The sequence below is a fragment of the Alosa alosa genome, chromosome 4, assembly GCF_017589495.1.
Source record: "Alosa alosa isolate M-15738 ecotype Scorff River chromosome 4, AALO_Geno_1.1, whole genome shotgun sequence".
In the NCBI taxonomy this organism is placed as follows: Eukaryota; Metazoa; Chordata; class Actinopteri; order Clupeiformes; family Clupeidae; genus Alosa; species Alosa alosa.
Genome location: NC_063192.1, coordinates 28,015,429 through 28,041,200, shown reverse-complemented (window position 1 = coordinate 28,041,200; position 25,772 = coordinate 28,015,429). Strand labels below are relative to the sequence as shown.

Genomic DNA, 25,772 nt, shown 5'->3' with positions numbered 1-25,772 from the left:
ATTATTATGACCACCGCTAGCGTAGCGGTCATATAGGGATAAGTTTTTTTTTTCCCCGTCACCTTCCTGAAAATTTTGGTCAACGATACACGGGACACTGAAACACTGGGGCACATGAAACTTGGTGGGCATGTACAGTAGCTCCATTTTTTTTTTTTTATGGTTTTGGGGGCCACACTGGGCCCCAAAACCCAAAAAATACAGTTTTTCCTAAATAACTAACTGAACTGTGGCACCGAGGAAGACATTTTTTTATGGTATGTTGGTCTCAGGGGCCCGCATCAACTTAGCCCTAACCATACATAATTATACTGCTTTAATAGTCCTTATCTTCAGATGAGATGTACTGAACTGCACCAAATTTCATGTGTGTGATTAACCTGACATCCTCTGGGGATATGCCAAGTTTTGTGGAATTTCATCCATGGGGGCTATAAAATAAATTAATTTATGTGTACATTTAGTGACTGTACACCCATCAGCCTTTATGGTGGTGTTGAGCGAAGAGGATGATACTGTCTCACACACACTCTTTCTCGCAAACAAACACACACACACACACACATAAACAAACACGCATGCACAGACACTCACATCCACACACACAGATACACACGCATGCACACACACACACATCCACATGCACAGACACGCACACATAAACACACATGCATGCACACACGCACGCACACACACATTACATTACATTACAGTTACGTTTTAAAGCAATTCTCTCAACAATTTTAGGACAATTTAAAAACGGTAGAGTACAGTAAGAATAAGTGCATCAGTGAGTGCTGTTTTTAAACAGTTGAGTGTCAGTTCAAGACGGCTGGTAAGTGCTAGCATCAGCAAGACTTGTTGCACACATACACACACACAAGCAATAATTACAAATGAAGGAAAACCGAATATTGATTCTTGCATTTCCAGTATTGCTGTTACATAGTTTGTCCACCAGATGGTGCACTGTGTTGTTAATAAACTTGTTACTTACTTCCTACAAGGACAACACAAGAGTAGTTTACAGCAGAGAATGTCTAATAAGGGTAGGATGATTTTCACCATACTGACCATACTGACAGGAGCTGAGTTAGTTAGCCACAATGCTAATGTTTGCTAACGCAATGGTTTGCTAATGGAAGATAACATGAAAACATGAAAGATAACCTGTCTACGATGCATCCTAAACACCGAGCTGGGACATTTCTGCTTGCTAAATAGGTTTTCAGAATCAGCTTTATTGGCCAGGTTTGAATAAACAAACAAGGAATTTGAACTACTTAATCTTTGCTCTCAAAGTAGCCTACAACACTCACTTAAAGCAGTGGTTCTCAAATTTTTCTGTCATTCCCCACTTTGGAGGTAGGGAATTTACAAACCCCATATGACCCCCCTAGCCTGACGAGCCAGACCCACATCAAGATGTAGGGTCTGGGAACTCACCATTGGCAGTGCTCAATCTGAGGGGCGGGATAAACGGTTGTCTTTCAAATTACCTCTGCACGCAATGTTTATTGGTATTTTATGCCCCCAACGTTGTCTTCAAGGCAGCGTTGCCTGGAAGGCACTAGGTTAGGCATGGGTTAAGGTTAGGGTTGGGGTTAGGTTTAGGATTAGGTGCCTTTAAGTCAGCGATGGCAGCGCTGCCTGGAAGACGACGTTGGGGGCATAAAACACCATCGAGCGCACGCAATAGGATAGCGCTACAACTCACGAGTCCCATGCGTTTTCCCGCCAGCAGAGGTAGTTGGCTAGTTGATCAAACTTTTGGCAACTTAAAAAAAGTTTAACTCAAGTGGCGCTGTTCGCCAGCAGCAGCATCCATCTTCTTTGTTTTCAAGTAGCAGGGAATTCACGCAGAACTGTCGCAACTCTGCCGTCATTACGTTAAGCCCGTCCACCGATTCTATACATAATGTGATTGAAAAAGCAAAAATTACGTGATCTTTATTTCTTCCTTCATTATTTACTCTATTTACACTTTTTCAATCTTTTAATCACCACAATGGTGTTATTAAGATTTACGGACAGCAGGACAACATTAGATGTCCTGCCTCTCAGACATCTAATGTGAATGGGATGATAGCCTACTGTATACTAAGAGTTGAACAATATCTAGAGACTGCCTGTGATCGCTCAAGGCTGATTTATATCACTGTCAATATAATACTTACACAGGTGTGACGGCAAAACAACATGTGACCTGGACTCCACCAATGCATGTCTTTACCTGAGCTACATTGATAAGCTGCTATATTAGGTTTATAGACTGTATTCATCTCTCTTAAAATCAAATCTTCAATTGACCCCACAGGGACTTGATGTACAATGAAGCCACCAGCTTCCTTCTACCCAAGAGTGAACATCAGAGAAGATTTTAGAGAATCATGGTGCCTGTGTAATCATCTTAACTTTTATGGTCAATTCATACAGATTTAGATAAGCTATGCTACTATACAGTTTTGCTTCCATGCTGTTTTATTGCTATGTTGGATGACGGACACCCTTAAGACCAAATTAATTAACAAAGATGTTAATTGTCAAAGATGTATCAACTAGATGTAGCGCAAAGCGGTACTATGACAGCCGCTCAGTCCTGCACATTCTCTCCGCAAAAGAGCCTGTGTATGCCTGCATGTCTACTGTGTGTGTGTATGTGTTTTTTGCGTATATGTTTTTTGCGTATATGTGTTTATGTGTGTGTGTATGTGCATGCGTGCATATGTGTGAGTGTGTGTGTACCTGTGTGTGTGCATTTATTTATGCGTGTATGTGTGTGTGTGTGTGTGTTTTATGTGTGTGTGCTTTATGTATCTTTATGTGTCTGTTTGCATGTGTTCATGAGTGTGTGTGTGTGCCTGTGTAGTGTACACTAAATGTACACATATATTAATTTATTGTATGGTCCCCCATGAACAGAATTCCAGAAAACATAGCATGCTTTTTCATTTTTAAATAGGTGGCATTATACATCAAATGAGTGGATATGGGATGGGTTGACATGGCCCCTGGAGGCCAAAATATGAAACAAATTGGTCATCCTAGGCCCTACGGTTCTCGAGATATTCACAGAAAACTGTGTCCAGCTATCTACAGGCCAGTTGGTGTACAGTCACTAAATATACCAATAAATTAATTTATTGTATGGCCCCCCATGAACAGAATTCCACGAAACTTGGCATGCTTTCAGAGGGTAATAATGATACACCTCCAATTCCGTGCAGTTTTGACCATGTCAGCCAGATACCTGTGATTACAGCACCTCATTTTTGCTTTTTCATTTTTATCTAGGTGGCGCAACATACAAAAAAATGTGGTCCTCCTAGGCCCTACAGTTCTTGCTATATTTTACAGAAAACTGTCTGCCCTACCCTCCTTTCGGGGGTCCAGTCTGGCGGGGGGGCGGCAACGGATCAAAACAAAAAACAATGGTTCCATGTCATCCTTGCGGGGCTACATGCCCACCAAGTTTCGTGCACCCCGGTCTTTCAGTGTCCAAGGAATCGTTGACACAAAATTACTGAAGGAAGACAAAAATGAAACATATAAAAACGGAAGAAAAAAACTTTCACTAAACCTATGACGCTTCGCTGTGCAGCGGTCATAATAAGAGTAGCTGAAATGCAGGCCTAGAGGCAATCTGCCTTCTAATGGAAATTCACTCATTTCTAACAGACCACAAGGACTCCAACCCTATGCTCTGATTAAACAACAACAACCCTGCCACTATACATCTCAAAGGTCAAGCTCTCTTCCCTGGTTAATAAGGCTTACTGCTCCTCTCTAACTCCAAACACCTGCACACTTCACAGAATCACTAAAATGTATCCTGAAAATCTAAAAGCCACGTTTGGACAGGCAAACAAACACATTCTTGAATTTCCCCTAGGGATCAATAAAGTATCTATCTATCTATTATAGAGTTCAGAGAACAGTGATTCTTAAATTGTGTTTTCGTTTGCTGTACATTTATTTCATTTATTTAAGATGCCGGGCCTAGATGTAGATTAGGTATATAATGTAGATATCCAATCGTTTAACTAGCCTATGTCGTTTTTGATATTGCTAGTGTCGTTTTTTAGTGTCAGCTCCATGTGTCAGCCCCCCCTTCTCATAGGTAAACAGCCTGGAGGGCGTGTGCATTAGAATCACTATTATGACGTTGTCCTACATGACGTAGCGTGATAGGCTTTGTGACGTTGCCAAATGTTTACCAGCCAAGGTTCTTAACACTGGAAAAGCCCATCGAGCGCAGAAGTTGTTTTTATTTCCTGAAACGCGCGGGTTATTTTTTAAATCTTACTATAAAAGAACGTCATTTTTTTTTACCGCTTTAGCAATCTAATACATTTAGATAACTCCATCAACAAGACTGGCGATAATCCGATCTACAATCAAAGTGGACAAAAGGAAAAGGTATGAGTGTCATTTGGCCCGCAGCAGGCCACTTCTACTTTGGTTTACACAGAGGTAATTCATGTAGTTTTTTTCTATTTTCTAACACCTTGGACTATTTTAAACGTTACAGGTCAACAGGGTATCTTAACACCCGATGAGAAATATTTGAGGTAAAAATGAAAACGGAAGTTTCAGCTGCTTCGGGCTTTATCGCCAGCTTGCTAAGAACCACTAGATTACTATCAGAATACCAGTTGGAGCAGTTCAGTTTGGCGCTGGAGGAAGCTCTGGGCGGTAAGTAGGAAATCTCTGGAGGGAAAATATCATTATAGGATAGGTCTTATGTCTATGGACGTGGCTAACAAACAAACCATATTGTGCTAAAATCTAACGGTCAGTGTCACACATTTCAGATCACTATCAACATCACTGGTTTCCCCAAGCGCCTTGCAAAGGATCTGGTTATAGATGCATCCGAATCAATCATAAAATGGACCCAGTGATCGGCAGAGCGGCTTGCACCGTTGGGCTCACCGTCGAGCAACTTTTCTCTTTACTTCCTAGTGAATTAACGCTGTGGGTCGACCCATATGAGGTTTCATATCGCATAGGAGAAGACGGATCCATTTGTGTTCTTTATGAATCAACTCCACCAAAACCAGCTCATTTGGACTCGACGGACTTCGTCAGCTGCAAGAATGGACTCAGAATCGGACGAACAAGTCCCTCAGAGTCATTTAACATAATGGCTGTTTCAAGTTAATGGGCCTATAGGTTAGGCCTACATTTTTTTTTTTTTTTTTTTTTTTTTTTTTTGTTGACATGTTTTAAGCACAAGAAATCTTATTGTATTTGATGTTTTGAAATCGTAGGATGTAGTGTTTTTCCTTTTTTTTTTCTTACCTAATGTTTAGTTATTTCATGGCATGTGATAGTGTATTGTTACTGTGCAATGCAGTCATGACATTATTTTACACCTTGAAATGAACTATTTTCTGTATTTATAATAAAATGTCATATTCAAAAGCTATAATTTCAGTTAATTTGTATATTATTCTCTAGGCCTAGGACAGACGTCCTGAGTAAAGGTTTCAACCCGCAGATTTGGTCAACTGAAGTCCAAGCTCAAACAGTGCGTTCTGATCATGATCAGACCGACTACTGGGGCAGAGGAGCATCCCATATCTGGCTTGACACAGACACAAGTTAACAAATTCTATGCATGCCTTTTCATAAACAATGTGTTTGTATGATTTCAAGCCAGCCACCCATACGTGCACCTAGACTACATACATAAGTCCTAATGTAAATGCAATGTTTTTTTTTATATATATCTGGTAGCTCACAGAGATAGGACTTCATCAGGGAAACATCTGACAGCTATTCCTAATCATATGCCATCCCTGACATTGGAGACTGGCTAATTGAAATTAACCATAGATAGTAATTCATATACATTCCTCTAGGGGGAAGCATTATACAATTTACAAAGCCGTTGGATTGTTGGAAGGCCTGACCAGAGAATGTCTAATAAGGGCTCTGGCCTGACCAAAGCGGATGGTGGAGGTTATTGTCCAATGTTTATAACAATACCAGTGGTATTAAATGGTGCCTAGAGTGTTGATGAATGTGGTTAAAACAGTGTCATTTTTAAATGTTAAAGGTGAATAAACTCTTGAGAGTCTAATAAGAGGTAAATAAACTATTTCTGAAATTTCAGAGGTGGGTAAACTGTGTTTACTTGTGTTTAGCCTCCACTCCATCTCTGGAGATGATTGTGGTGGCTATGACATGCTGCAGTGTATTTGAGGTGATATTAAACTCAGCACACGTTATTCCTATAAAATCTTAAAAAAATGGAATTGTAATACTTTCATCTTCAAACACCAAGCTGAAGTGGCTCTAGTATGTATGTGCTGAGACAGAAAGAGGTGTCGTGTTCAGTAATATAATGAATAAGTATATCCAAAACAAATAGGGGTCGTAACACCTTCCTCCTATTTGCAAAAACAACACGCTTCTGAACCATGGGTAGACCATTTCGGCTGAAGCCTGTCCAAAAGGTTGTACCAAATACAGACAAAACTGAGGGTTTAACTATGCTAAACACTTCCTCCGGGTAGTTGGCCAGCTCTAAAGGAATTTGTTCAAAATGTGCTTTAGTGATATTTCAGATGCAGACAGATTTAACATGTGTGCTTTATTTTTTTCCCCCTTGGCCAAAAAAGCAAAATGTCTATCTGCCAGACTGCTATTGTCCTCAAACAATAATATTGTTGTATTCAGATATAGTTAAATACATGCCTAGTCAAGTTTGGCTTTCAAATACTTTGAAACATCTGCTAAAACATTTATGTGGGACTATGACTGGATTATGGCTGCAGCACACAGCTGCTGGTATGAGAATACACCTGAAAGCATCCAATATGTGTAAGAAAGGACCCATCTGCAGTATTATTGGTGTCTATGTTTAGCGAATGCTTGTATTTTGGCAGTCTACAACTCTCTCTCTGGAGGGGTATGATTGTATGTGTGTTTTGCAGACATAAAGTAGTGATAACATCAAGAAATAGTTCAGCTAGTGAGAATGTGAGTTGTCCCCCGCCTTGACTAATGTCAGGCTGAGACTTTGGGATGTTTTCATGATTTGTTCCTGTGATTTTATTATTTTTTTGTTTAATACTTAAGCCATCCATGATGAGACAGTGCCTTCTGTTTAAACTATTAAGTGATATTCTTCAGTCCCTGAGAGGCCACCAAGTTCATCCATAAAGCCACAGTAAAAGCAAGTGTGAAACACATTTGGTGGATGCCATGTTTGCATTTTCTATCGCAGACATTTTAGCTGAAATTGTATTATACTTTTACTACTATGGAAAGTATGGCAAGTAGCACACACAGCCGTTTCCAGTGTGACTCACTGAGGATGAGGAGGTGGGGTAGGAAGGGGGTGGGGGTGGGTGTCTCTCAAAGCTAGGAAATTCTCAGAAAGCTCCACACCAAAATGCATTTCACCCTAATATAAGAGTTTTACATAAATGTTATAACTTTTCATATATGGTTCTCTTATATAAATATAAAAAGTAGATCTGTGGTTTGGAATGTGTTCACATAAACTGAGCTTCATCAAACATTATCAAAATTTACACTAGAACTGCCTATCATAAAAATGAAAAAAAAAAAAACTCTCTAAAGTGGAAACCAGAACAAAATCATCTCATTTATTTCTCCTTTTCAACCTCCCAACTTCACTCAGCACAAACATATTCAGTCCAAAATTCCTGTCCAAATGATAATTTCCTGTTTGACTCCGTTCTACATTTCCACTGCAAACTTCCAGTCTCCAGTCTTTTCACTTGGATATTTCCCTTCTGTATTGTCTATGCATAATCAAAATGTCACATTCTTGCATCAATATTTCCACTATGCTAGCAGTAGTTTCAGAAGGGGGCACATGGCACCCAAACTCTTATGTCCTGACATGAACCTCTATATACCTCATAATACTTGTACAAAAACAAAAACGTGGCAGTGTCACACCACATTTTCATGATTTGAGCATATTAAAACTGAGGCACTCAGTCCTAAAACAAGGAGTCATAGACCTTTCTTGTAAAATTCCACAGCAGTAATATGAGTCTTGCATTTGGCCTATATGCTGCCAGACAAAACCCCCACAGCTTCATTATTTGTGCAATCTTGTCGGCACGTTTCAGAGAAGACAGCACACAGGGGGTTAAGACTACTTTCGTAATCGGTTACTCAACTGTTTTGGTCCAGGGAACCTGTTAGGAGGTTCTCATTTCGCTCAGAGCTGCGGCACGGTCCTGTCTCCTCACAGTCACAGCAATTATTGCCGATAATGGACCTGAAGCTCTTGTTTTTCTCCGTTATATTTCTGTGCACTTCCCAGCTGTTTGCAACGGAAAATGCTCTGAAGCCCCATCAGCGCAAAGATGTGGTTATCAGGACAAACAAGGAAGAACTACTGTTCAACAACAGACTCATGGAAGCTAAAAAACCAAAGGTGATTTTTATGTTTTATTTTCTTCATGTATGATATATGGGCTATTGCAGTTATTTGTACTGAACTTTAAAAACAATGTAAATTCCGTGTAAAAACCACTGGACTTAGTAGGGGAAAATACAAAAACAACTATAATATGCTACAATTTTGACAATAAAAGAAACATATGACCATATGCTACAAAGCTGTGCTTTTGGTTTTGGTGTGACCTGTCTGTTTTGGCTGTTGTGTTAAACTGAATTGAGCATCACATGATTGTTCACATAAAAGTCTGCAGCAGCAAAGATGGAAAAAGTCAGCAAAGCATCCAGTGTGGAAACATATGGGGACAAAATCACAAGGACTGATTACCAAAGGGGAAAGCTTATAATTATGCTGACTTAATTCACTTAATGGCTCATTTAAGATCTACATATAAATATATATTTTAAATAACTACGGTACTTTTAAATTACATTAATTAATCATTTAAATCAATATTTAAATATCAATACTGCAGTGCATATTCAGGGGGCAGCATTTTCTAATAGATCAAATGTCCTGAAAGTAAAGCATACTCCATTTCCTCTGATCATTTTAAACAGAAAAAGGTTGTGACAGCAACAGACTATGACAGCCCAGGTGATCTGGACCGTGGCTCCGATGCAGGTCCCAAAAGAGATGAGGGTATGTCTCAGTTCTGCTTCTACTTTAATCACTGGTGTTAACAATATAAGCAGAATTCGTCATTTAAATCATTCCATCAAATTTGCAGTCTCGGAAATTATTAAATGGACTGTGTATAAAAAAAAAAACATGAATGAATAAGAGCTCCTACTAAAAAAAGACTTGGCTGTCAACTCCTGGGCTTCCAGGAGACCAATTCAATATGAACTGATAATAGCATGGGGATTGAATGTCCAGATATATTACAAATTAAATTTTTCGTGATCCACTACATCATTGAAACTGTGTAACCTCCTATAACACTGAACAAGTTGAACATAATACTCGTTAGCATGACAGGGTATTAACAAGAGTTTGTCTTCTTCTAAGAGAGTCTAGCTTTGATGTTTTTCACTTTATCATTAATTTACTTGACTTTAGAGCTTCCCACTTGCCTGCTCTGTGTATGCCTGACTGGATCAGTGTACTGTGAAGAGGTCAGTCCTGACTTGACCAGCGTGCCTGCGCTGCCGAAGGAAACTGCATATCTGTATGCACGCTACAACAAGATCACCAAGATAACAAATAAAGACTTTGCTGATATTGGTGACCAATAATCCTATACAACCTCAAACATGCCAAAGATAACAACAATGATCAGTTTAAGTCAGTCTTTTCCTATATCAAAACATGGTTTTTTGTTCTCTCAACTGCAGCTACTCTGAGGAGAATCGACTTGACGGGCAATCTCATCTCCGACATCGATGATGGCGCGTTCTCAAAGCTTGATAACCTAGAAGAGCTCACACTGTCTCAAAACAGACTAACCAAGTTGCCCATGTTACCAGCAAAACTCTCTGTATTCAATGCCAATTTCAATTTACTGAAGACAAAAGGTGTAAAGGCAACAGCTTTTAAGGTAAGTTCACCTGTTCCTCTAGGAGGTGAGGATATAAATCCATAAATCTGATGAGTAACAAAAAATCCAAATAACCATACACTTTCTAACATGCAGAAACTGACCAAACTGGCATACCTCTATTTGGCCAATAATGAACTTGAAGCAGTCCCACCACTGCCAGAGTCTCTGCACATTGTGCATCTACAGGTGAGATCATCATCAACTTACTCTGTATCCTTCTATGGCCCCTACTCACAGTTTAGACTAAGTCTGCCTTAAAGGGTAGCGATTGCACAGGAAGTTTATTTATTAACAGACTCTTTTGTCCAAAACAATGTACATTATATTTTAACCAAGGACCAAACGAAACACATCAGAGGTAGCTCACCCCTCCCTTGAATATTCCCAGAGAAAGTCCACGCAGGCTTTCGTTTTTGTTTAGGAGACAGGCTGTGCCCACTTTGTTTGTTTCCAGTTTTCGGAGCCTGGGCTACCTGCAGAGACTAGGTTTTTTACAGTGTACTCACGGAATTTGCAGCTAGTTGTGACAAGATGATTGCTGAATATGAAAAAAAAAAATGTGATGGGCTTGAAATCGCTTACGATTGCTGACTGCACCTTTAATGAAGTGATTATAGTAATTCGTCTGACTTTGAGCCATTTTCTCTTGGGCTGCAGAACAACAACATAGCGTCTGTGACTGACGAGACATTCTGTAAGGGCAACAACACACACTACATCAGGTACAACTTGGAAGAGATTCGACTGGAAAACAACCCTGTTGACTTGGCCAAGCACCCACAGAGCTTCATTTGCCTACGATCTCTACCATTCGGACTATACTAGTGGTCAGGTGACATAGTGGGGAGGAGAGACAGTAACTCTCCTCTACTCTGATCTCTAGGTAGGATCAGTGTCAACGTAAGTATTAATTTGAGGGAATAAAAGCTGAAAATGGTCACAGTGTGATAACATGATTGAAATTGGAAGACTTCTCTTTTTCAGTTATTAAAATATGGCAATGAAAGTAAGCATGTTGATTTACAAGTATTAGTCGTTGCATTATGTGCTATATGTTCAAATAGCATGTGTATAAGCAGGTGATTTTATAACTTGAAATAGCAACTACTAATCTTTGGCAAGACACTCCTGTATAAGTTTATTTCCAGTGTCTTTGTGGTGTGGCCTGGGATGGTTACTGATATGGACAACTGATCCGCCAGTATGGAACTGCGTCTGTTATTTACTTGACAACAGAGGCCTCAACATCTGTCCAGAAGCATTTGATGTGGATCTTTTTTTTTTACTGTTACGCACTAAGACAATCCACAGAACTGTATCTTTTGCTTTTACATTTTTTTTTATTATTATTGTAACCATAATTTTACCAATACTGTGGCTTCCCTGAGAGGACATATCATTTAGGTTTAATTTAGGTTGGGTTTTTATTGTTGAGGTGACACGTGTATGCTAAGAGGGGCTCTATAACTTGGGTCATGTTAAATAAAACTTGAAGTGCCTTAAGAAATGTCTACTCCTGTCTTGGTTTTACAATGCAGAATTGCAGAATCAGATGCAGCTTCGCTGGTGTAAGTTTAGAGTAGATGTATGAACTCAAGTAAACTAGAAATCATACCTACGAACTCTTAAGCCAAATTACCTCTTTGTTGTGTCCTGACATAATACTGCTTCAACAAGACTTTCTTTCAGCCAACATAAACACAGGCCTATTTCTTAAATCAATTTTGAAATATATATATATATATATATATATATATTCATTCATATTTCATTCATATTTCAGGGCTATAGAAATGTCAATTTTAGAGGCAGATCTAAAAGGTGAAGGTTAACACACTGACCCGAGAGAGACCAGAAGATCAGGGACTATCAAGTGCTTTTACCTCGCATCACCTCCTTCCATACCTGCAAGACACCGGTCAGTAAAATGCACACAAAGACAGACACAACCATTTAATTTCTTTAAAATGGCTGATTCCCAGTGTTAAGTTCCCCATCATCCTTCATTCAGGCTCAAATATTAAAACTGCACTGAAGACAGCCACTGGCAGACAATAAGGTGAACAGTTAACACAAATCAATCCATTTGGCTGCTAACTTTGTACAAAACAGGACACGAGACCATGACTTAAGTTCATTCAAAATAAATATAATCCACAGCAACGAACAAATGAATGTGTCATGGTACAGAGACCCGATATCAAAGGCAAGTCCTCTAGTCAATCCAGAGTCTGTGCAAAGCATGTCATGGATGCAACAATGGCCTCAGTGCTTTTCAACCGATGCAGGGTCTGCTGTAACTCCCTCGTCAATCTTCCCTTGATAAGCCCTTTCTGATTGCTTTCTTCTGTAGACATCATCTGATGAAAAAAGAACAATCTGTTAAGATGTAGTCATTTTCTTGTCACAGGCACTGTATTATAGAAAAAATACACTGATTTAGCTGTATGTATATCTACAGTAAAGAGTTTAGTTAATTAGTTCAAATACTATGAACAAGAATTAACAAAACAGAAGACACATGGACCCTTGAAATAAAAGTAGTATCCCTCTTTCTTTACTTAAATATTTCTGAAAGAATGAGACCACCAATAGATTTAGAACACTCTTGTGGGTCAGCTCAATATTATCATGCTAGATGGTCTGTCTTCCTTGCATGATTGGCCTTGGGCCAGCATATTGTTTACAGAAAAAATGCACAAGAGATGTTCTTCGTTATGAGATTCTGATCAAAACCTAAAGACAACTTTGTTTCACAAGGTAAGCAGGTGTCTAGGCTTACCTCTAGTAACTGTTAGGCCTACAACTCAACTGCTGCTGTGGGTAGGCTACTACTTTTAGTTTGCTACAAAGAGGTTTTATACGCGGTTCCAAATGTTTCTTCTTCAACAGATTAAACAGATATCGCTATAGGGCTAACTAATATCAAAGGGACACAGAAGCTGCCCTACATGTTAGTGCTAAGCATCTTCAGATCAACTTTGAAGTTAGCATCAGTCTGTTAAATGAGCATTAGCTCCTTAGTTAACGTTAATTAACGTTATATTTCAGTAACATTAAAGTTAAGGCTGTGGTAGGCACTCTGTTAAATACAGCACTTTAATACTTACAAAACGTTTCTTTTCCAATTCTCACGTTTATCATGATCCACTCCATTACTCCTCCAATGCAGAAAAAGATGGGTAGGAATCTATATGTTCCTAATCGTCGTTTGCCCGGCACAAGACTGAGAACATATTTCAAGTTTCGACTCCTACGAAACATGTCTACGTATTTAATTTAGAAGGAAAATTGTCAAAATATTACTGTCATAACCTGTTGTCATGCTGCTGTTCACTCATGCCATGCCCTCTACGACTGTGCTTCCTGCCTGACATAACAGAAAATGGCGACCTGTGTCCTTATTGGCCAAGACTGCAGAGTTTACCAATACAGGGGGGGGCATATTCTTGATGGTTTCGTCCAGTTTCTGTAATCAAGTTTGTTCAGCCCATTAGGGTCCAGATCTCTACAGAAATACATGCCATGCATGCACATTTCCCTAACTATGTCAAAACTTTTGTATTTGATGAAAAGAGGTGGATGTAGCTAGCTGTGACCACCGTCTGACTTCTTTATCAAGCACATCCATATGGGACAACAATAGAGCATACCAAATCTGAGAGGTAGGTGATTGTGTAATTCCTAAATATTTCTGATAAGAACAGAAAATTACCACTTACAGAATAATGGAAAATTACTGAGGTATAATTCAAGTAAGGTTCCAGCCTTTAGCTTTATTTTGTTGTCAAGGACAAGAACTAATAGCATTGTTTAAATATAACAATATCTAGTGTTCCCAAATTCTGAACATTAAGACATTCTGAACATTAAAATCTAATTTTGGCAGATAGACAGTTGGAAAGGATTATCAGAACTTTCTCCCTAGTCATAATAAAGCAAATGCAGTTGCTCCAGCCTCTAGGTGTAAACTTAGAGGACTCTTCGAATGACTCAGAATGAGAGCAAAGCTTTTTCATACATTGATGAAGTGTAGATCGGTTTACCTCACAAAGGTTTCACTGCAAACACAAGTGCTAAACCTTGCCGATTGTGCTTATTGTACTGATCTGCAGTGACTGTATTTGATGGAGCTTATAGCTAAGTTACTCCATTCAGGCACTCCCCATCTACATCTAGTGTTTCCATGTGACTAGAACTCTCTCATGTTGAAATCAGTCAGTGGTCCTCTTCAGCTCATCACCATTTATCATTTAAAGGCAATGTCTGCATTTCGGGACAAAGGATGTTGATGTTTGAACTCAAAGGGAAATTACACCCCTGCCTTCTGCACTCTGGACACAAAGCGTCCAAAATGTTGATTTGCTGAAATATTTTTTTTTGGCCCGGTCCAAGTCTCTATTTTTCTCTTTTACGGTAAAAAAAACTTGAGGACCATGATAAGAAACGTACTGTTCGGGATTAGAATCTGAACCCTACCTTTAATTCTGTGTATGTGCCACATTATGTAGTATCAACATGTCTGAAGATTAAAACATGCTATAAAACTGCTATTAACAATCTGATGAGTTGTGACAAATCTCTTTTAATTTATTTCAATAGAAGTGCTATGGGTACATGTAGCCAATATGCAATACTCCTTTTACATTGCATGATATACTTTCTAACAATTCTTTTTACACAGTCTGACAAAAACAAAACCATTCCATGTTGCTGTTTAAGCATAGGTGTCACAAAAAAAAAAATATATTTAAAATAAAATAAAAACATGATCCAACACTGCATTTCATGTGCTTTGAAGGCCTTACCTAGCTCGGAATAACCAGGTACAGTAGCTCTGGTAAAACGATAGGGTGAGGGTCTATAAGAGATATTCAGCTTCTGTACAACATAACAAGAAAAGGTTCTCTCTGGACCCCTCTCTTGGTTCTTTTTTCAACTCATCATATTTAAAGGAGAAATCCGGCGAGTTTTCACATAGATCTCCGTTTCTCGAGGTCACCTAGTACTGTTGGTACAAAACAAAATGAAAACAATCGTTTTTTACCTAGCTCAAGTTGCTACAACCAGCAGCTGATGCAGCCAGACAACTACAGCACTACACTATGTGGGCATGTCCGTGAGCACCCATGTTCATACCGCCAGAGTGTAGGCTGTAGCTGCCTGGCTGGAGCTAGGTAAAAACAATTGTTTTTCTTTTTGTTTCGTATTGACAGTACTCGATGACCTTGAGAAACGGAGATCTTTGTGAAAACTCGCCGGATTTCCCCTTTAACTGATCGCCACTTATTACACAAAAGAGCAGGGAATGCCAGGAAGAGTAGAGGGTCCAATGGTTTGGAAACGCTGTAATTCTGGATACATGTGATATCAGTTAACAGCTTCCAATGCCTTATCACATGGTGCATGTCCAAACATCCAAACAACAGATAGTGTTTTATTTGGAATCATCTTCTACCCAACCACCCCTGAAGCAACTCTGGTCCATCAATAACATATACAATTAAACACAAATAGCTTCCATGATAGCTTATACGGACTTCCTTGTTTCCCCACTGTCAAGGCGAAATTAGTCCTCTACTTTGTATGCCGGTCTGCAGAAAGTCCAGTTATGCTCCACCGTGTTTTCATTGGCCCGTTCACTCATGTGATGCACGCGTGTGTTTCTGATGATGAAGCCTTGCTTCGTGATGTAGTCCATGAGGTGAACCCTGAGGGACACCTCTTGGTGGTAGTCACATGGTCCAAAGGTGAAGGACACCTGGCAGTCTCGAGTGTCCATCATGTGCTTGTTCCACTTGGTGAAGTTGTTGGAGATGCCCTCCAACAGGGAATGGACCTTGGTGGTGATGGTGAGCTGTGTGATGATCACTGCCACGGGGTTTGAGTACTTTGATAGCTTGCGCGTGCTGGACAGCTCCACCACCTGTTCAAAGGTGTCCAACGGGTAGGGAGGCCTGGGATCGTTTAGAGCCTGAATCAAAGGCTCAATCTGGTAGAAGTCTGCCTCTTTACGCAGGAGATCCATCTCTGTGAAGTCGACAGGGCGGGTGAGCTCTGACGTGCGCAGGAAATTCAGTATGAACCGAAAAAGTGTCCCGTCACGATCGATGAAGTAATTGCCTTGCACGTCTCGTGTTGTGGGCAGGTCTCCACGGAACATGGCACCCAACATGGAGTCTGGGAAGCGCTGAAGGGTGGACAAGGTGGTGGTGTAGAGGTGCCCACCAACATTTAAGGTGACTGGTTTGATCATCTAGAGAACAGACAAAAACAGAATAAGAAAGACATGCCATCATAAACTCCTCTTCAAGAATTTTAACAGCAGAAGACAGAGGGAAGAAACATGTAAACTATAGCTGGCAAGACTGTCACAGCTACAATTGTTTGTGCCATCTAGAACATTCTTCAGAAATAATCACTTCTTTTTTTTTTTTTTTTTTTGCTTAAAAGTGCTCTAAGAAGAACCCCAATAAAAATGTAAATCTAAAGGCACAATCCACCTGTTCATAGGTGTCCAAAGAGTAGAGTGGCCTGGGATCGTTTAGAGCCTGAATCAGAGGCTCAATCTGGTAGAAATCAGCCTCTTTGCGTAGGAGGTCCATCTCTCTGAAGTTGACAGGGAGGATGAGCTCAGACGTGCGCAAGAAGTTCAGGATATAGCGAAAAAGTGTCCCATCACGATCAATGAAGTAGTTGCCTTGCGCGTCTCTTGTTGTGGGCAGGTCTCCACGAAACATGCCGCCCAACATGGAGTCTGGATATCGCTGAAGGGTGGACATGGTGGTGGTGTAGAGGTGACCACCAACATTTAAGGTGGCTGGCTTGGTTATCTGGACAACAGAGAATAAAAATGATATCAGTACAGACACATACAGTGCCCCGCCAAAGAAGGTTATAGCTAGTACAGAGAGAATGAAGATGTGAAAGCCTAGTCATGTATTGCCATACAGTGCCCTCCAGAAATATTGGCACCCCTGGTAAAATTTGACTAAAAATAGGTATAATAAAATAAAAAATCATCTTTTGGTGATTTATTGTAATCTCACAATGAAAACAATAAGGAAAGGTTGAATTATTTTTGTTGTTGTATCAAGGTTGTATTTTCCTCATTGTTTTCTTTGTGAGATTACAATAAATCACCAAAAGATGAATTTCTATATCTGTTTTTAGTCAACTTTACCAGGGCTGCCAATAATTCTGGAGGGCAATATGACAATACATGACTAGGCTTTCACATCTTCATTCTCTCTGTACTATCTATAACCTTCTTTGGATACCTTCATATGCTTTTTACTTGAAGTGTAAAGGTACACGTATTTGTACTGAACCGTTTAGGTACAATACAGATATCTACCGAATGTAGCAAATGCAGTCTTAAACAGTAGGCTTTTTTTTGTATGTGGACCATGTTTCAAATTCGAATTCCACACAAACATATTAAGTAGTGAACCAGTTCATTAACACCAAAAAACATTTGACATCTTTTCAAAATACTATTCCTGATTATATGTTGAGCATCAGCAATATTGTTAATGAATGTTCGGCTAGCAGTACTTACAGGCTTACTGTACTAAAAATGAACCTAACTGTGACTTACGTACGAAACCGTGATTTCTGTGTACAGTTATACCCTTACTTTTTACAGTTCAAAAACATCCACAACTAGGACATAGCCTAATTCTGAAGACACAGCCCACCTGTTCGAAGGTGTCCACCGGGTTAAGGGGCTTGGGATTGTTCAGAGATTGAATCAAAGGCTCTATCTGGTAGAAGTCTGCTTCTTTGCGGAGGAGGTCTGTCTTCATGAAGTCGATGGGGAGGGTGAGTTCTGACGTGCGCAAGAAGTTCAGGATGTAATGAAAGAGGGTCCCATCACGATCAATGAAGTAGTTTCCTTGGGAGTCTCGTGTTGTGGGTAGGTCTCCACAAAACATGGCACCCAACATGGAGTCTGGGTAGCGCTGAAGGGTGGACATGGTGGTGGTGTAGAGGTGCCCACCAACATTTAAGGTGACTGGTTTGGTCATCTAAAGAACAGACAAATAAGGAGAAAAAAAAAAACATACCACTGTGAGATTTTCCTCAAGAATTGTAAATGTATACCATAATTTCTGTGCCATCACCTATTTAGAAATTACCATTATGCAGTTATGCAGATAAAAACAAGTAAAACACACAAAGGACTATTAGGAAAATAGATGATAGGATCTTTCTGGGGAATGTATTGATACTATTTATAGTGTTTGTCTGCACATGGCCCTATACTTTACCTACCATATAATCCCAGTCTCCATTCTCCATTGAAATAATGTGATGTTCTCAGGATGCCTAGCGAGCGTGACGTCTTCTCAGTTATGTTTACCTGTAAGCAGTATGCCTTTAGACAGTCAAATGGCCTAGAGTTAAATCCTAGTGACGTTAGCCTACGAAGCAATATTAACCGTCCATGAATCATCAATTTCTTAATGTTGTGAATCACTTCTAAAGGTTAATTTGTAATGGTGCGCATTATGTGAGCAGCAGTACCCAAGTTATGAGATGTATCTAACGTTAACCTATAACGTTAAGGCCAAAGAACCTCGCATTGAACCTGGCTTCTATCGGTGTCGGTGATGGTAACGTTAACGTTATACGCTAACCAAACATTTAACATTTTTGTATTCAGATATAACGTTACCGTAACTATTTTTGCTATCGTTAACTGGTTTCCTATTAAGCCAAAACTTAAAGCTCTGGGCTAATGGTGTAACATAAGCAACGTAGACAGCAAAGCTAAGAGAAATAGCAAAATCCATCTAGCTAGCTAGCTAGCCATAACCATAACCTCGTTTAGCATTCTCAAAACACTTTCCCTATTTGTTCCTATCATGTACACTGTTCGTATTACACGTAGCTTATATCACAAACAACTTTCATCTTACCTATATGCACGGTTTGCTCCTCAAAGGCATAAAATATTTTTTTTCATCGGCAAGTAGGTTTTAACAATAGCCTTTTACGCAGGGCAATTTCTTGATTGCCCGACCCGCTAGCTTCAGATGATGCAGTGTTCAGGCTGGGTATTACAGTTCCGTGTTTACCTATAGTCACATGGTGTCACTGCGACTCCCTAAATTAAATGACCATGCTAATATAACCGCCATAATATAATAGGACAAACATTTAGTTAACATTGCATTCTAGTTTGTATCTTCATTGAACGTTCAGCAGAAAACATGCTTTTCTTTTTAAATGTAGGCTATTACTAGGTCTGTGCATTAGTAGCCTAGCCTGCAGTGTGCCTTTTTTTAGATAGATAGATAGATACTTTATTGATCCCCAAGGGGAAATTCAAGAACATCTATTTTTAATGGCAGAGCCCAGCTGGAAATCACTGCAGCCTCCCTTTGATTTGGAGTGAGCAGCAATAATTCATGTCACAAAGCAAAGTAAAACTGCAATGAATTATCTTTAATAGGCCTATCTACCTTTACAAGGTCAACACCTGTACAGCAGGTGCTGTAAATCATTAGATTTCTTTTTAACAAAAGGATTGTTAGGTCTACTTTGGAAGTAAATAAACCACAGATAACACATAAAACACATATTCACTGAGTTGGTCAGCATTTCTTCTTATTGCTTTCACTTCTTATGTTCTGCTGAGTGATAATGAAGTCCAGCATGAGCTTGGCTGTTCTGCGTGGTCGCTCCATCACCACAGAATGGCCACAATTGTCTAGCAAGTCCACTTGACACCCGGGCAAAGTCTCAGCAATCACTGTGGCCCCCGAAACATCTACAATCTAAAACAGTGAACATTATAATTTAATCAAATTAATTACACATAGTCTAATGCAAGGAATTTATGGAAAAATAGTAATGCATAATTCCATTTAAATGCATTTAAAATACTTCAGACATTTAGGCCTACCTGGTCTTGTTTACCCCATATGACTTGTAAAGGTGATGTGATTAGGTGCATATGTTCATGTAAGGCTAATCGTGAGCTTTCTGCCACAAGTTCCATAAACACTGCAATAAGATTTACAACATTTAAGCCTTTTGACATCAGTTTCAATTATACCTGGACATGAGTATGCAATTCACTGCTACTGGTAATGCTGGGAGACAATATTATAGGATGGAATATTCTGTTATAGAATGGAATAACTCTGTTGTGATGTAGGGAAAAATACAGATCCACCATCAAACAGTGATCATAAGTGAAATTGCTGAATAAAATGGACAAACAATACTAACCCTCTTGATAAAAATCATTGTGGGGAGTTCTCACATCCACTAATCCTTGAAGGATCTGATGCAAAAACAAAACAAATATGAAGAAACTTATTATGAAACACAAAGTAACTCCACATTATGACAGAGTCCATTAGCACACTCTAGCATGCTTGATTTTGTCATTTAGAGGACTGTATTTAGTTTTAATCTTGACTTCAGCTTGACTTGAGCTACTAGTTCAGTAGTTGACAAAGAGGCTCCACCTGCTGGGGGACTTTGAATCTGACGTGAGAGCAGAGCTTGAGCATGTCCTCCATCTCCTCGGGGGTGGTGGGGATAAGGGGGATGTTAAGCGTGTAGTGGCTTTCCTCAAGGTCCTGCAAGTGGTTGTCAAATTTGGTCTCACATGGGTACTTAATGCCTGTCAAGGAAAACACAGCCGACAGTTCACAATTGTTGACTTGTGACTTGACCCAGCCCACTACGTTAGATAAGTAAGTGATAAAAAAATATTGTCAAGCACTTGACAGTGACACAGTAACTGACCAGCTGGACAGATGAGGGTGATGCTGCAGACGTCAGCAGGGTATGTGGCTGCATACACCCCTGCCACATTCCCACCCATTGAAGTGCCTACTAAATGGAATGGCTTCCTGTTTAGTCGAATGCATTCCACAAACTGCAACAAAAGAATCAGAGTTGTAATACTCTATAATTGAAGTAAAATACAAAATTACTGATACAAAAAGATGCCTATGCTGTGAAACTCTAATATATTTCATAAAGTATACTATTTTATCACAGTGGTCTGTGCTGTTCGAGTGCTTATGTTGCTTTGTGCCACACAACCAAGGCAAATTCCTTGTATGTGGAAACCTACAGGTAATGGAAAATGTACCTATTTCTAATTCCAATTTTGAGTGTGCATTATTGCAATCATTTTCTACTCTTTGGTATACATATCAGACGAGGCCTACCTGCCGTATTCTCCTAACTTGACCTTGGATGGAGTAATCCTCTTTATTAGTGCGAGTGGTACCCTCATGGCCTGGCATGTCCACACAAAGTATGTGTAGATGTTTAGGCAGATACTGCACACACAGAACAGACATAGTGATACATTAGGGGCAGCCGTGGCCTACTGGTTAGCGCTTCAGACTTGTAACCGGAGGGTTGCCGGTTCGAACCCCGACCAGTAGGCACGGCTGAAGTGCTCTTGAGCAAGGCACCCAACCCCTCACTGCTCCCTGAGCGCCGCTGTTGTTGCAGGCAGCTCACTGCACTGGGATTAGTGTGTGCTTCACCTCACTGTGTGCTGAGTGTGTTTCACTAATTCACGGATTGGGATAAATGCAGAGACCAAATTTCCCTCACGGGATCAAAAGAGTTATATACTTATTTACTTTTATTAAATCCTGTCCTGTCAACATGCATACTGTCCAGATGCTTGTGACCTCTGCTACACGTGTGCTGATCAAAACATTCAACAAACTCCATAACATATACATCAACGGCGTTGTGGACCAATGGGAAGCTAAATGGATATACAAGGATACAAGGATACAAGGAAGTTTATTGTCACATGCATATAGTTACTGGAAGTAAGAAATGCAGTGAAATTATGTCTGGTGTCAGCCTATATATATGAGACTTTTTCAGATCAAAAGAGAACAAAAAAAAAAATACACACACTGGTCCCAGATATTCTGAAACTTTTACCGGTAAACAAAATCTTTAAATGTATGACTATGACTAAATGTTTGACTACATCTATTAGGGGAAAAAAAACACTTTGAGGTGTCACCAGTTTGAATCCTTCACCTTAACCAAAGACAGCCATGTGTCCTTGTGGGCAGAGAAGCCATGCAGCATGAGAATGGAGGGCCTGTGTCCTGGTCTCCCTCTGTAGGAGAAGCAGAACCGGTACCCACCACAGTCAGCATAGCGCACCTGCAGACCCAGAGTCCGCCTCCAGTACCTGAGAAGAATGGGTGTATAGACCCTTTCATCAATAAAAACAAAAACAATGCTTGAACGTTCTATTTGGGCCCCAATCTACTTCCTCTGCATTAAGATAACATATGGAATGTTAAAACGGAAGTCTTGTGGGGCCAACTATGATGCTGATAATGGAACTCTCTTGAAAGGGTCCATATGAGGGGTATTCCAAGAACATATTTTAGCAATAACTTAACTCATGGGAAGTGGTAGCCTAAACATTAGCCTGGGTGAACCCAGACAAACCTGCAGAGCAAATTCAGATTAACAGGTATGTCTGGGCTCACCCAGGCTAGGTGAACGTCCTAATAGAAGAACCGTACGGTTTTGTTTTGATTGGAGAATAAAGCGATAGGACTTTTATATTGGAATGTCCTTTTATATTGGAACTTACTCAGGTTTGTTACTAAACCACATACATTGAATACCCCAGAAATATAAAATAACCAGGTAAATAAACAATATGTTTTCTTACTCTATGATGCCAGATTCATGTGTTGCTACAACATAAAGAAATTGGCTCACCAGTAGTACACTTTGATGAGAGAAGATGGCCAGAGGAGAAAAGAAGCCATGAAAAGCAGGAGAGGAATCGCCATGGTCCCCAGCGCAACGGCAAACATATTCATCACATCCAGGTCCATCTTGGCCAGCAGATCCTTTTGGAGGGTTAACTAATTCAAAGAGAGCTCAAGTGTGAGCAAAAAACAAAGCAGTTATTTCATGAGATTATTTTCCTGTGAAAGGGTGTTTTCAGTAGAACAGCAGGGTGAAGCTTTGTAAGTGAATAAGGACGAAATAAGGCTGTTGTTAAAACGGAAAACTATGCGTATCACAAAATTCATAAATGAACATTGCTGGAGTCAGCGGTAGGCACAAATACATCAAAAACTATTTTGTTACAAACTACAAATACTGGCTCATGAAATGTAACAAAATAAAATACTGATGTGAAAAATGTATTTCATTATAATACAACTAATTAGTAATTTGAAAATACAGAAATACCCATACAATAATCATGGTATACCAACGTTTAAAACAAACTAAGGCATATTATTGAAAACGTATTCAAGAGACAATAAATACTATTTTCTGATTGGCTGGCAGGAGGCTTTGGGGCTGCTATGAAGAAGATCTGGTAAAAAAAAAAATCACCGTCCCATAGAAATGTAAACAGTGATTGAACTGACAACAAGCAGGCTTTGCAACAGTGGAATCAACTGTAACAAGGCAAATTACCCACCATATTTTCCGTAACCAATGAAAGTAGTACAACAAATTGAACAGCCTCTTTTTTCAATCTGAACTGAATTTCCTTTTTTGTGCTATAAATGCATGCCTATTGCCTACATACATGACTGGCAACATGGGGACAAACAGAATAACATCCTGGTGTCCCGATATACAGAATTAATTAACTTGGTGGAAAACACTCCATTCTTACATACATCCTCATGTCAAATTCATTAAGTGGTTTTAATACTGTCCTGTAGTGAGAATGAACATCAGCTATTAGGTACTCAAGGTCATGGGGTCAAAGGTCATGGTCATATGGGGTCCGTCCTAATATTCTCCCTCAGTATCTTATCTGTATCGTTTTCAAATTTTAGTCTTGTAGCACTTGACACCTGACAATTCAAGCTCCTGAAGTTACTTTTTTTTTTTTTTCAACTTTTCATTCTAAGGGGATGATAAAACAGAGAGGACAGATCTGAGGCTTTTAAGTTGTCTACAGGGTGACATAAAATTGACACAAACGAAAATTGGGTTTACACCTCAAGTTGATCCTTTTGGCTCCCTCTGTTGACTTTTCTTTTCATTTTTTCCAACTTCAAACATGTCCAGAGGGGATCGTAAAAGAGAAAAGTTGGATTTAACACCAAATACACTAAATTGGTCACAATGTGACATACTACTGCAAGAAAAAATAAAAATGGGTTTACATTTAATTCTGTCCTTCCAAAAGGGTAATGAAATTGACATTTTTATGGACAAATCGCTATTTAGGTCAACTTTAGAGCTGAATATAGGGAATTGCCCAAGGGATATCACCGGACATTTTCCCTATTCATATTAAGTAACCCCTAGGCAACAATAAACAGCAAAAATGAAAATAATAATTACCAACAAAACCAGATTCTGGCCTTTCTATGGACTTTTGGGCCCCCACTGTTGACTTCAAGGCAGCACTGCCTGGAAGGCATCAGTCAAGGGTTATGGTTAGGATTAGGTGCCTTAAAGTCGAGTGGGGGCCCAAAAGACCATCAAGTGATTATGATAAGCATAGCTGTCATGGTTATATAGGTAGTATATTTAACGGAGTGATGAAATTTGGCTATTTTGAGAAAAAAATACATATTTTTTTTAAGTATTTGAAATACTCTAAATATAATCCCTCAATGTATTTTGTTACAAACTATATTTGATTTTTTCTAATCCTGCAAAATTCAGATTACAAAAAAATAATAAAAAATTAAATACCCATTTCAAATACATTTAATTAAAATACTGCCCATGTCTGGCTGAACTCGACCATCAAGATTACAGGAGTGCTGAAAGTAGACTACTTAAATTAAAAGTTATTTCCTGTAAGGATATAGGCACTTACTTCGGTGCTATGCAGTCAGGTTTTGCCTGTTGGAGAACCCCATGCAGCATCCAAATTCCACCAATAATATCTGATCAATTAGCTTAAATTTAATTATACAGGCCGTGGTTCTCTCACTTGGGCATCAACCCATCTTCTATATTAAAATGTTGCACACCAAACTCCGAGATGAACGCTGCAAATAAGAGGTAACTTCTGTTGCCCGTTCACTCATAACATGCAGCTCGCTGAGCTGGACACTTCGATTAATACGTCAATTCGATTGAAAAGCACAGTGGAGTGGAACGACCTCATTTTGTTGACATTTAAAGAGACCTCACCAGACATACTGTTTTGTGCACTGCTAAAGCAAAACAGTAATGTAGAAATAGAAATGTCGATGCTACAATTCTAAATAAATATTTTCAATGATAGATAATGATTCTGTATGATTTTTAAAATTCAGTAGTAATTCAGAATTCCCATTTTAATGAATAAATGATAATGAATAAATTAATGATATTGATGCGTTTTCAAGATCATACTATACTCAATCTGTCTAAAATTTGTTTGAAGCAGGATAATAGCAATTCAATTGATTCAAAAAGGGAAAAGAACATAAAAACCTTACCCTAGGGTGAGTGAGATCTGTTATAATTCAGTATGACAACAAATCAGTGGTCTGACAAACATGTAACATTAATAATCTTTATTGCCATATTTTATTCATAAATCAAAGTCATTACATTTACTTGTAAGTAAACTAATATGCACTGATGGGAGGACAAAACCCTTTTTTAATAAAAACAGACGCACCGTACCATACTCTTTAAAACACACAATGTCAAGTAACTGATTGGAGTCAAACTTTTACTTCCATTTCATCAGGTGCAACCATAATCTCATCAGTTGCCTTCAAAGGATGTGCTTTCATGTTTGTAATTCAAGAATGAATAAAAGAGAAAATA

At 39.2% G+C, this 25,772-nt stretch overlaps 6 protein-coding genes across 9 annotated transcripts in view; 2 read left to right on the top strand and 4 right to left on the bottom strand.

Moving 5' to 3' along the window:
* The first annotated feature begins 4,206 nt into the window (after positions 1 to 4,206).
* si:dkey-42i9.4 (uncharacterized protein LOC492503 homolog) lies at positions 4,207 to 5,431 on the top strand. Its single transcript, XM_048241465.1, has 3 exons — positions 4,207 to 4,419; positions 4,532 to 4,695; positions 4,815 to 5,431. Exons 2-3 carry the CDS (start codon positions 4,578 to 4,580, stop codon positions 5,162 to 5,164), a joined length of 468 nt encoding a protein of 155 aa, XP_048097422.1. The 5' UTR covers positions 4,207 to 4,419; positions 4,532 to 4,577; the 3' UTR covers positions 5,165 to 5,431.
* Positions 5,432 to 8,142: 2,711 nt separating this feature from the next.
* Positions 8,143 to 11,502, top strand: ognb (osteoglycin, paralog b). Its single transcript, XM_048242295.1, has 6 exons — positions 8,143 to 8,428; positions 9,013 to 9,094; positions 9,515 to 9,679; positions 9,790 to 9,992; positions 10,089 to 10,181; positions 10,653 to 11,502. Exons 1-6 carry the CDS (start codon positions 8,264 to 8,266, stop codon positions 10,818 to 10,820), a joined length of 876 nt encoding a protein of 291 aa, XP_048098252.1. The 5' UTR covers positions 8,143 to 8,263; the 3' UTR covers positions 10,821 to 11,502.
* A 431-nt stretch (positions 11,503 to 11,933) lies between these two features.
* Positions 11,934 to 13,393, bottom strand: LOC125294002 (small integral membrane protein 4). The gene is made up of 2 exons (XM_048242296.1): positions 13,106 to 13,393; positions 11,934 to 12,355 (listed from the first exon to the last, which is right to left on the bottom strand). Exons 1-2 carry the CDS (start codon positions 13,257 to 13,259, stop codon positions 12,261 to 12,263), a joined length of 249 nt encoding a protein of 82 aa, XP_048098253.1. The 5' UTR covers positions 13,260 to 13,393; the 3' UTR covers positions 11,934 to 12,260.
* Positions 13,394 to 14,560: 1,167 nt separating this feature from the next.
* Positions 14,561 to 19,072, bottom strand: kctd6b (potassium channel tetramerization domain containing 6b). 3 transcript variants are annotated; one of them, XM_048242325.1, is made up of 5 exons: positions 18,920 to 19,072; positions 18,273 to 18,360; positions 17,696 to 18,025; positions 16,499 to 16,828; positions 14,561 to 16,251 (listed from the first exon to the last, which is right to left on the bottom strand). In XM_048242325.1, exons 2-5 carry the CDS (start codon positions 18,297 to 18,299, stop codon positions 15,565 to 15,567), a joined length of 1,374 nt encoding a protein of 457 aa, XP_048098282.1. In that variant the 5' UTR covers positions 18,300 to 18,360; positions 18,920 to 19,072; the 3' UTR covers positions 14,561 to 15,564. The 3 variants fall into 3 exon arrangements, with proteins under 3 accessions (XP_048098282.1, XP_048098283.1, XP_048098284.1); XM_048242326.1 differs by having other exon boundaries at positions 18,273 to 18,375; positions 18,920 to 19,070; XM_048242327.1 differs by lacking the exon at positions 18,273 to 18,360 and having other exon boundaries at positions 18,920 to 19,070.
* A 361-nt stretch (positions 19,073 to 19,433) lies between these two features.
* Positions 19,434 to 25,023, bottom strand: abhd6b (abhydrolase domain containing 6, acylglycerol lipase b). Its single transcript, XM_048241572.1, has 9 exons — positions 24,826 to 25,023; positions 22,740 to 22,903; positions 22,038 to 22,194; positions 21,194 to 21,307; positions 20,763 to 20,895; positions 20,480 to 20,637; positions 20,238 to 20,292; positions 19,909 to 20,009; positions 19,434 to 19,780 (listed from the first exon to the last, which is right to left on the bottom strand). Exons 2-9 carry the CDS (start codon positions 22,856 to 22,858, stop codon positions 19,598 to 19,600), a joined length of 1,020 nt encoding a protein of 339 aa, XP_048097529.1. The 5' UTR covers positions 22,859 to 22,903; positions 24,826 to 25,023; the 3' UTR covers positions 19,434 to 19,597.
* A 475-nt stretch (positions 25,024 to 25,498) lies between these two features.
* Positions 25,499 to 25,772, bottom strand: part of slmapb (sarcolemma associated protein b) — a 12,883-nt gene continuing 12,609 nt past the window's right edge. For both annotated transcript variants that reach the window (XM_048241653.1, XM_048241654.1), the window contains one exon: positions 25,499 to 25,772. This exon is cut by the window's right edge and continues 993 nt beyond it. The gene's annotated coding sequence lies outside the window, so the exon portion shown is untranslated.

What these genes read in the sequence shown, in the direction of transcription:
- si:dkey-42i9.4 (XM_048241465.1), top strand. Translation starts at nt 4,578, where the DNA reads ATGAAAACGGAAGTTTCAGCTGCTTCGGGCTTTATCGCCAGCTTGCTA. An exon ending in GCTGGAGGAAGCTCTGGGCG is followed by an intron (nt 4,696 to 4,814) that starts GTAAGTAGGAAA and finishes CACACATTTCAG; the next exon opens with ATCACTATCAACATCACTGG.
- ognb (XM_048242295.1), top strand. Translation starts at nt 8,264, where the DNA reads ATGGACCTGAAGCTCTTGTTTTTCTCCGTTATATTTCTGTGCACTTCC. An exon ending in TGGAAGCTAAAAAACCAAAG is followed by an intron (nt 8,429 to 9,012) that starts GTGATTTTTATG and finishes CATTTTAAACAG; the next exon opens with AAAAAGGTTGTGACAGCAAC. An exon ending in TAAAGACTTTGCTGATATTG is followed by an intron (nt 9,680 to 9,789) that starts GTGACCAATAAT and finishes TCTCAACTGCAG; the next exon opens with CTACTCTGAGGAGAATCGAC.
- LOC125294002 (XM_048242296.1), bottom strand. Translation starts at nt 13,259, where the DNA reads ATGTTTCGTAGGAGTCGAAACTTGAAATATGTTCTCAGTCTTGTGCCG. An exon ending in AATTGGAAAAGAAACGTTTT is followed by an intron (nt 12,356 to 13,105) that starts GTAAGTATTAAA and finishes TTTTTTCATCAG; the next exon opens with ATGATGTCTACAGAAGAAAG.
- kctd6b (XM_048242325.1), bottom strand. Translation starts at nt 18,299, where the DNA reads ATGGAGAATGGAGACTGGGATTATATG. An exon ending in ATGGAGACTGGGATTATATG is followed by an intron (nt 18,026 to 18,272) that starts GTAGGTAAAGTA and finishes TCTGTTCTTTAG; the next exon opens with ATGACCAAACCAGTCACCTT. An exon ending in CGGTGGACACCTTCGAACAG is followed by an intron (nt 16,829 to 17,695) that starts GTGGGCTGTGTC and finishes TCTGTTGTCCAG; the next exon opens with ATAACCAAGCCAGCCACCTT.
- abhd6b (XM_048241572.1), bottom strand. Translation starts at nt 22,858, where the DNA reads ATGGACCTGGATGTGATGAATATGTTTGCCGTTGCGCTGGGGACCATG. An exon ending in AAGTTAGGAGAATACGGCAG is followed by an intron (nt 20,896 to 21,193) that starts GTAGGCCTCGTC and finishes CTTTTGTTGCAG; the next exon opens with TTTGTGGAATGCATTCGACT. An exon ending in GATTCAAAGTCCCCCAGCAG is followed by an intron (nt 20,293 to 20,479) that starts GTGGAGCCTCTT and finishes TTTTTGCATCAG; the next exon opens with ATCCTTCAAGGATTAGTGGA.